General features: G+C 36.6%; 1 protein-coding gene across 2 annotated transcripts in view; it reads right to left on the minus strand.

The window, feature by feature from the left end:
* LOC137652910 (transcription factor hamlet-like) overlaps positions 1–10,000 on the minus strand; it is a 111,587-nt gene that overhangs the window by 73,708 nt on the left and 27,879 nt on the right. For both annotated transcript variants that reach the window (XM_068386312.1, XM_068386306.1), the window contains exon 3: positions 6,434–6,888. In XM_068386312.1, coding sequence (XP_068242413.1) covers positions 6,434–6,888 — 455 coding nt within the window. The remainder of the gene's footprint in view (positions 1–6,433; positions 6,889–10,000) is intronic.

Here is a 10,000-nt window from a genome sequence, read left to right on the forward strand (position 1 = left end):
CCATCTCTCTCTCTCTCTCTCTCTCTCTCTCTCTCTCTCTCTCTCTCGCTTTTGAATGGAACCACTTCAGGAGTCATCATCGGTGGTTGTCGTCTTGTGTAACCTTACAAAACCGTTCCTAAACAAGATCCGGTAATGACGATGCGCTGAGGACCATATAATCGCCATCTTCATCATCATTATTATGAACAATGGGAAGGAGGGGGGGGGGGGGGGACTCCGGATCATCACCATTAACAGCCACCAAACCCCTTCAGCTTTTCAATCCGAGATTTCCTTGCAGCTGGAACGGTAACTGGAATTTGGCACTTTTTGAAGAACGTCAAGAGAATGGGAGGTTTTATATTCTCATCTGGAAGGTGTGAATCAATGAAAGAGTTGAGAGATTTTGCTTGCATCATTAAATCTACTCTTTTACACAGAAAGAGAAGAATAAACCTAGAAAGAATAAAGTACCTATTGACGATATCTATCTACAACGCATTGGTAAGATAAAACATTTATATAGTTTGAATAAATTTCATTTACAGAAATACGACACATTTCGGCTTCCTTCACGTCTCGGTTAAAGAAAATTGCTTATGATATTCTGACACAATTACAAAGTACAGTCGACGTTTAATTGTAGCAATTAAACATGTAAACTGATGCACATTTATTAAAACAATTGTCAAATGTTGTAACTTTTTCTATAAGCCCTACTATTGACTCTGCAGCCACCAACGGAAATACTGTACAGACACGAAAAGAGGAATCATTACCAATGCATATCGTATACTATATGCAAAAGTCTCAGATCACACAGCTTCCACGCAGAAAAGGAAACTGTGCTGTTCGACAGTAAGAAATAACAGCTGGAGAGAACAGTATAAACTTTGACGAGATGAAGCATAGTAGTATACCTTTTAAATATTTAACTAATTAATCTTCCCTAAAAGCGGCATTTATATTAAATATAATTTCATGAAATCTAACAAGGGACTGGCTAATTACTAATGTTTTCGGGTTCTTTGGTGTATGGTGCAGATGTATTTAATTTTCCATTTCAAGATAACATTGTCATCTATCCATCCACCGATCCATGAAACATTTAATGCAAATTTAAGATTACTGTAACGTCTCTACGCATGACGTAAGCACAATAACTTATGATTAATGAAAACAGCAATGTGATATTTAAATCTAGCTCCTCGATCTACATTTTCACATAAGTATGCATGCCTGCGTACACACAGATTTTGAAATTGCCTGATCAAAACCATTTGCGTTTCCCGCTAATCACAAGTTAGGGCGACGTAACCCTGACCTCCACTTTGGTCACACCAGGTAGACAGGGATCGATCACTCAATCGCAGCTTTTTACCAAAAGCGAGTCTCAACATCCCTTTCGACAATGATTACCTTTAGCTGCAATGGTATCTAGAGAGAGAGAGAGAGAGAGAGAGAGAGAGAGAGAGAGAGAGAGAGAGAGAGAGAGTGCGTGATTTTAGGAGTGTCATGGGAGAGGGGATGTGAGGGGTCAGTTTGGGGAAAATAGATGATTAGGGAAAAAAGAAGATAATGAGAGTACAGGGAATATAAGAGACGTACAGAGAGAGAGAGAGAGAGAGAGAGAGAGAGAGAGAGAGAGAGATCTGAGGTAAAATTTTTTAAAGATTTATTTTCCTGGCCTTTCAAGTTTCATGTTAGTCAAGAAGACCTAGGCATTGTTAACATTACTACATTTGTTTTTCAAATGTTATCAATTGATTACAGAGAAAATAGATTCAACCTAAAATAATAACAACCGAGCTTCCACTTCCATGAATTATCCTGAAAATTTGAATAACAGCTTAATTTTAGGGCTAGAGGGGAGGTTGAAAACGCAGGGGCGCATAGAGGTCTTTTTTTCGGTTATTAATTTGTCCTTATTGTTAATTTTAATCATATATATTTTTGTTTAGATTATCTCTTGTTTTGTATCTGCTTTGAAAATTCTTTAATTCTGACTATAATCTTAGTATTAAATTCTACATAATTATTCTTGATAGCATCTTGGACCCTAAACAATTGTTGAACCATTGCGAAGAAAATACAAAGGTGTACATTATTCTCGCATTTTTTAGTCTCTTAATAACCACCAATGACCTTTGCAATTTGATGACTAAAAAAGAAAAAAAGAAAAGTTGAAGATATTTGAAAACATTCTGTTAACCTTAACAGGTGTCATATGCATTTGATACTCAGCAGTTGAAGCAAATAAGCCAGTTATTATTATTATTATCATTATTATTATTATTATTATTATTATTATTATTATTATTATTATTATTATTATCATTATTATTATTATTATCATTAATACCTGCCAAGCTATAACCCTGATTGGATAAGAAGAATACCACAAGCCTAAGGGCCCCTCCAAGGAATGCAGCCCAGTGAAGAAAGGAAGTAACGAAATAGCAAATAAACTTTATAAAGGCAATAACGTTGAAATAGATCAGTCTTATATACACTATATGACGAGATTTATGTCAATCTGCTCAGCATAAAATATTTTACAAACACTTAGAATTTCTTAATTTCCAGATTCTACCGTCATATTAGATAGACCCTTCAACACAGTGATCACAACTGGAATGAAACTTCTAGAATACAATGTAGTATTGTGGTTTATAATGGAGAAGGCATGGCTGTTAAAAGTAATTGCATACCTAGTACTATGTACAGGATGGTACAAATCTTTAGAGGTAGTGTCACTTCGGTAAAGAAAGTGTGTATTTATGCACATTAATTAACGAGCGTGTCTTCTATTCACATTATTATTATTATTATTATTATTATTACTAGCTAAGCTATAACCCTAGTTGGAAAAGCAAGATGCAATAAGCCCAATGGCTCCCGCAGAAAAATAGCCCAGTGAGGAAAGGAAACCAGAAAATAAACTACAAGAGAGGTAATGAACAATCAAAATAAAATATTTAAAGATCATTAACAACATTAAACTATAGTCAAACCAATCGAAAGTGGCGGATGAGAGACAGAATATATCGTGTCAAACTCTGACGATTTCATGAAACAGAAGATGGATTAAGGTCTTAAAGGTGGGTGGGTTCCGTCAGTCATAATCCCGAATATATTGTCCTTTTAAGCTCTTTTTTTTTTTCCAGGTGCTCAGTGGAAAGCAATTAAAAACCTTGGAAGGATTTTGATCCTAGGACTACCAGAGATAGACAGGGAGATTACAAGTCATTCAAAAATAGTTTTCCTTAAAACCCACGTGTCTTATTCATAGGATTATTCCTCTAGCTTTAATTGTATATAATTATTGTATATATGATACATGCATATATAGTATAATATATATATATATATATATATATATATATATATATATATATATATATATATATATATATGTGTGTGTGTGTGTGTATGTATATATATATATATATATATATATATATATATATATATATATATATATATATATATATATAGTGTGTGTGTGTGTGTGTGTGTGTATATATATAACTTACTTATATATATATATATATATATATATATATATATATATATATATATATATATATATATATACAGAGAGAGAGAGAGAGAGAGAGAGAGAGAGAGAGAGAGAGAGAGAGAGAGAGAGAACTAGGTTGTCATGAAATTAACAGAGTGTACATTAAACTAATGTGATTGCAAATTTTCCCCCTAGATTGAGAATCGAAACTCAAAAAAAAAAAAAAAAAAAGGAAATAACTAGAAGTTGAAAAGCTAAATGTCAAACTACAATTCGACAAAGAGAGGATTAGTCGGTTACGATATATCAGTTAATACACAGGTCAGATTCGTCGTTCATATCTTTACCGGGTGGTCTTGAAGGTATGATGTCCGAAATGTTTTGATGGAAATACGATACATTGAGAAAAGAGCTTCCCTCACCCGCTACTTTCGTTTGGTTTGACTATAGATCTATCAGATGCCAACTATAAAAACTTCATAAAAACAAGAGGAAGAGAAAGTAGATACAATAGCGTTCCCGAATGAACCCTCGAGCAAGAGAACTCTAATCCAAGACAGTGGAAGACCATGGTACAGAAGCTATGGCACTACCCACTACCCAAGATTCGAGAACAATGGCATCATTTTGTAGTGTCCTCCTCCTAGAAGAGCTGCTTACCACAGCCAAAGACTCTCTTCTATCCTTACGAAGAGGAAAGTAGCTACTGAACAATTACATAGCAGAAGTTAATCCCTTGAGCAAAGAAACATTGTTTTGATAATTTCAGTGTTGTCAGGTGTATGAGGAGAGATAAGAATGTGCAAAGAATAGCCAAGGCATTCGGTGTATGTGTAGGCGAAGAAAAATGAGCCATAACCAAAGAGAGAGATCCAATGTAGTACTCTCTGGTAAGTTAATGGATCTAAAAGCTCTCTAGCAGTAGTATCTCAACGGGTGACTGGTGCCCTGGCCAACCTACAACCTCTAAAAAGAGATGTAAAGAAAATACTATAACTTTCCAATTGAAATACTTGCGACTATGAGAGCCGCTAGAGAAACAGAATTTTAATAACAAAATTAACCTATTTCTATACTAACCTAGCGTTCATATGTTGCTTCTCTCTCAAAACTGATTGAATATGGACGTCCACAAGTGAATATTCTCTCTCTCTCTCTCTCTCTCTCTCTCTCTCTCTCTCTCTCTCTCTCTCTCTCTCTCAGGATGCAAGTAAAAAGGTTTCCGTCTCCATTCCTCTGGTAGACAAAGCCCACCGGAAGTCCTCCTTAACTTGCTTCTTGCTGAGTGCCTCCCGAGGAGTACCAGAAGACTGTTCTGGGAAGGGGTCGGTAGTGGAGGTGTACAGTAGAATAGTCGAATGTAGCAGCGAGTGGAAAGAAAAGGACTTGGAAAGAGTTTAAAGGGGGAGAAGGGGATTTTCACGACGTTGAGGATCAGATAGTTAAGATGAAATAGGAAGACAGACGTAAAAGTAATGGAGACCATCAAGGAATAATATCAGGAAAATTATTCAGTAGAAATAAAAGTGGGAATTACAGGAATGGAAAATTGCAGGAAAGAGAAGACTTCCTGAAGGACCATTTTACTTTTTACTTTGGAGCAAATAATAGGGATGGAATTGCCAAGTGTAAAGTCTCACAAGATTTTATTTTTCTATAACCGAATTGGCTAGTGAAAGACAACAAAATTTAAAAGGGAAACTGTACGTCTTTGAATTCAGCTTAGTTATTCTTGAATTCTACTCTTCTCGACTTGGTGAACAAATCTTGTTCCCTGGAATATTTCAAATCTTTAATTAAGTTCTGAATAAATGCATTTCCGAAAGAAATAAAAAATACATATTCTCTTTTTATTTTGTTTTAATGACAACCAGTATGTTTGCATTCATTAAGGCCAAAGAAGGCATTTCTACCATTACAGAAATTACCTCCACATTTTCATGTTCCCTCTGGAATATATCGTTTCTCCGCGAATTCATCTGCCACGTGATTTTCAGTCGTGGAAACTCATCGTGAAGATTAATGCACTTGTGAAAAAGTCCTCCTTCTCCATTCTCATAACCTCACTTAGAGGACCTCGACCTGTCCCTAATGGCTTTGGTTTCCTGACGAGTATTATGCTCTCCGCAGAGACAATGGCCCATTCCCTCCAGAGATCGCCCACAAAGGGACTTCAGCCTAGAATCGTCAGCACTTGGGGGTGACTGGATGATACATAATAACATGTGCCTCAGGCCAGACAATTCTTTCAAACACGGAGGTCCTTCCAGGTCTTTCCAACTTTACTTTGAGGAAAGGAATTCTTAGAGGCTAAGATACTTCTATTGATCAGCGCCATCATAATAGGAAAAAAAAAAGAAAGGACAAAAGATGACTGGTTCGGGGTGGAGAAGTGAAGCTAAACGAGTAAAGGAAAACGAGGGAGAGGTCGGAAACCGATGGAAGTGAAGCATATACGATTGTTTAGTGGAATGGCAGTCATATATGAATGAATTATTTTAATTATTCAGTTTTAGAATATGCCTTTTAGAAAATAAAAGATCAGTAGGCCTGCGGTGAACGTACACTGACTGCATCTCAATACATAGAAAAATAAATTGAGCATTTAATAGAAGAAGAAGAAGAAGAAGAAGAAGAGAGAGAGAGAGAGAGAGAGAGAGAGAGAGAGAGAGAGAGAGAGAGAGAGAGAGAGAGAGAGAGAGAGAGAGATTAATATGTTTTAACCCATCATAAAGCCGAATTATTTTCTTTGGCCAGTAAGGATATACATTACCTGTTGCTGTGAACTAATTCTAAGTCTTCGTTTTCTTATTGTCATCAGCGATAAAGAAACCATTTTAACATGAATACGGAGAAAAGACGCAGCATAGCAGTAGAAGATGGTGGAAGAAGAAAGCACTAGGTACGAAAATCTCCCAAAACACTCACCTCCCATGCTAGTCCTGGATCTTTGGCGTTGGCCGTCCATTTTCCCAAGAAAGGGCCGTAGCGCGTTCCTCTGACGATAACTTGTTTAGTCCACACTCCTACGCCCACGCCAGTACTAGAAGGTCGTACCTCTAACTCCAGAGGAACAGAACAGAGCTGCTGCGTGATAAACCGCTCAGCTACAGCACTGAGCTCGGCTGCAGCACCTGCTGAGTTCATGTTGAGATCGTGGGCTTCAGAAGTACTGGTGGGCGTTGATGGGGTTCTGTGCGGGCGCGGTGAGGTAAGATGGGCGTGGGGTGAAGAGAGGTGTCCCTGGGAGTCTCTGAGGGAGGACTGGGAGTCCCGAGGGGATGAAAGCGGTCCCCTTGGTGAGGACACAGATCTCCCCTCGGAGTCAATCTCACTCAGATCACAGAGGTCACGGAACGAGCGGTCACTCCCCTCTCCAGGGACTGGCATGTAAAGAGAGAGAAAAAAATGTATATTTTATATATATATATATATATATATATATATATATATATATATATATATATATATATATATATATATATATATGAAGGCAAATGACAAGAAAATTAGTCTTACACATTAATGAAAATAACAATGGCCATAACAGCAACGATTTGGATGATGAGATGTATGATTACATTTAAAGAATGAAAGAGAACATTCTTGAACTGAAATATGGCTATTCCACTATAGTAATGGCCTCAAGGAAATTGCAGTTTACCCAAAAGTTTACCGTTGATATAAAAATATCCATCTAATATCTAGAACAATACAGATATTTCAGATATCTTCAGGGTGCAATAGAGCACCCTGAAGATATTTGCTTTTACAATGGAAGTTGAGAAAAATCAAGTGTTACATATATTAATGAAAAAATCTCATAAAGCCTAAAGAGCCGGGATAACAAGTGTGACTAACGTGTTAGTTAGTCGGAAGGCCAAATATATTCATCATCTCTATCAGACACAGTTGCTGATAATAATTCAAATAATAATTATAACCTAAATCACATAGTATTTGCTAAGACTGACACATGATGCAATTCTCCAGTGAAACATCACCCATAATTTTGGAGTCGAGGTTTCAAAGAGAAGGAGAGAGGTGTTAGAGGGACGAATTATACAGCATTGTTATGCTCGTGCGGCCTTTTGTCATCCTTTTGTATAAATAATAGTGCATTGAATGGCTGCGAGGGAAATGGTAAACGGGAAATCTACGATCTCGGATTTCCATTCTCATTGAGTGCACAAACACAAAAGGTAATTAAGACATTCATCGGAGACACTTAGGCCCCGACAACAACTGCTCATTACGAATCAGACAACAATTAATAACTCATTAGTAGTTGTATCTCAGCTGTCGGCTTCAAATGGACCAAACGAATAGACCATAAGGTGCACGTGCTTCTTAGAGAACACTGAATAGACATGACTGAAAAATACTTCGAAAAACAACACTAGAGATTGCACGCTTTTTAGCATCAGAATTCAGGAATAGCAGGCATACTCATGAAATATAGTAGATGATACATACATACAAGGATATGTACGCATGTATACACACACACACACACACACACACACACACACATATATATATATATATATATATATATATATATATATATATATGATATATTTTGTACATTAGACATGTTTTTCATATTCAAATAAGCCATACATTTTTTATACATTAATGTCTGGAATCCCTTAACGACCTCGGAACCAGAGTCCCGGGCGAAATCACACAAAGACAACAGCTTCTGACAGGCCTGGAGTCGAACCCTGGTCCAGGAAACTTGTATTAACATTGACATACCACATAGCCAAGTGGCATGTCAATGTTAATACAAGTTTCCTGGACCAGGGTTCGATTTCGGCTGGTCAGAAGCTGTTGTCTTTGTGTCATCTCGCCTGGGGCTCTGATCCCAAGGTCGTTAAGAGAATCCAGGCATCAATGTATCAAAATATATAACTTATATGAATATATATATATATATATATATATATATATATATATATATATATATATATATATGTGTGTGTGTGTGTGTGTGTACTGTATGTATGTATGTATGTATGTGTGTGTGCGTGTGTGTGTCTACTGCCTTTCCACCTTCCCCACGCCTTTCCAAACTAGAAATATTTAATCTTCAGAAAGTACGAGCGCTCTGTCGTTGTTTTCTAAGAATTGAATTCAAGTATTGATTCAGATTCCATGCATCATGCCTTCAGCTTTTAGTTATCGCAACTTACACAAACAGACAAAACTAATTTAAATGCTTAGTTCTCTCTTAATTTATTTCCTTCCCTGTGAAACAGAACCTCTGTCCTTTCTCCCTACACAGCTTATTCCCTTACAATTTGAAGATATGCTAAAAACAATCAGAGCAGGTGGCACAGCGGAAGAAAGATGAGACAAACCAATAAGATGTACAGTACGTTATGTTTTCAACTCTCTCTCTCTCATTCACGTTGATAAATTATATTGTAGAGAAGATATTTTCTAGTTTTCATCTTTTCAAATTCAGTATTAATTTCTGGATTGTTAAAAGTAAATTTTGATAACGCATGGGTACTGAAGGCAATAATTGATTAGTGTACTTTAAATACTTCACATTACTGTGTCTTCTTGGTATAAAGTAAAATGATCTAGTTCATTGGTTTGATGAGGTTTTTGGAGTCTTGCATCACCCTTGCATCTAATTCATAGGTCTGGGTTTAGTCTATCTGCGTCAAAAGCCTACCAACGTCATCCAATCGGCCATATAACTTTTAAAGATCAATGAAATTTAGAATAGGTACTTTCTATCTAAATATACCAAGGACACTATGCCATTCAAATTCAATAAAACAAACGTACGCAAATGCACGCAATAAATGAAGTACTTTAAAATCCACAGATTTCCCTGTTACCATTATAGCCTGATGTCTCTGTTCAAGCAACTCTACCATTTGAGAGTTTCTCCGATTCACTCCATTTGTGTTTTCTTCAACCTGTACGCCACCAACAAGTCTTTCGAATTTTCATGTCTTTTATTTGTTTTAATTCGACAGTTTAATTGATGACGAAAGTGGTCGCAGGCTAACGCATTGTGTTTTTGAAGTTTGTCGTCCGAAAGGTGTTGAGGCCCTTTGTTTACTCGCTTATTGTTTATAACTTGTGAAAGCAGAAAGGCAGATGGGGGTTTCAAGACTTGGAGTTCACTGAGAATTGGTAGATCAAGGCAAGCACAGATGCAGAATATGAAAGTGATCATAAGATGACATATGCTTAAAGGAACATCAAAAGCCTAAGACGAGATTTATTAAAGAGCTGCCTTGGCTAATTAGCAAGTGAAGCATAACTGTTAGAGGGAAAAAAATTGTCGATGACAGCTGCAGCCAGCATTTTGAAGCAAATGTTACCAGTTACGTTTGGAAATCAGAATGGAGAGGCGAGAGAGAGAGAGAGAGAGAGAGAGAGAGAGAGAGAGAGATACCTTAACATTACTAGCGTTATACGAAGGAAGAAAGAAAGTTATACAAAGAAGAAAATAAATAATCTTTATGC

Source organism: Palaemon carinicauda, chromosome 1 (assembly GCF_036898095.1).
Source record: "Palaemon carinicauda isolate YSFRI2023 chromosome 1, ASM3689809v2, whole genome shotgun sequence".
Lineage (NCBI taxonomy): Eukaryota > Metazoa > Arthropoda > Malacostraca > Decapoda > Palaemonidae > Palaemon > Palaemon carinicauda.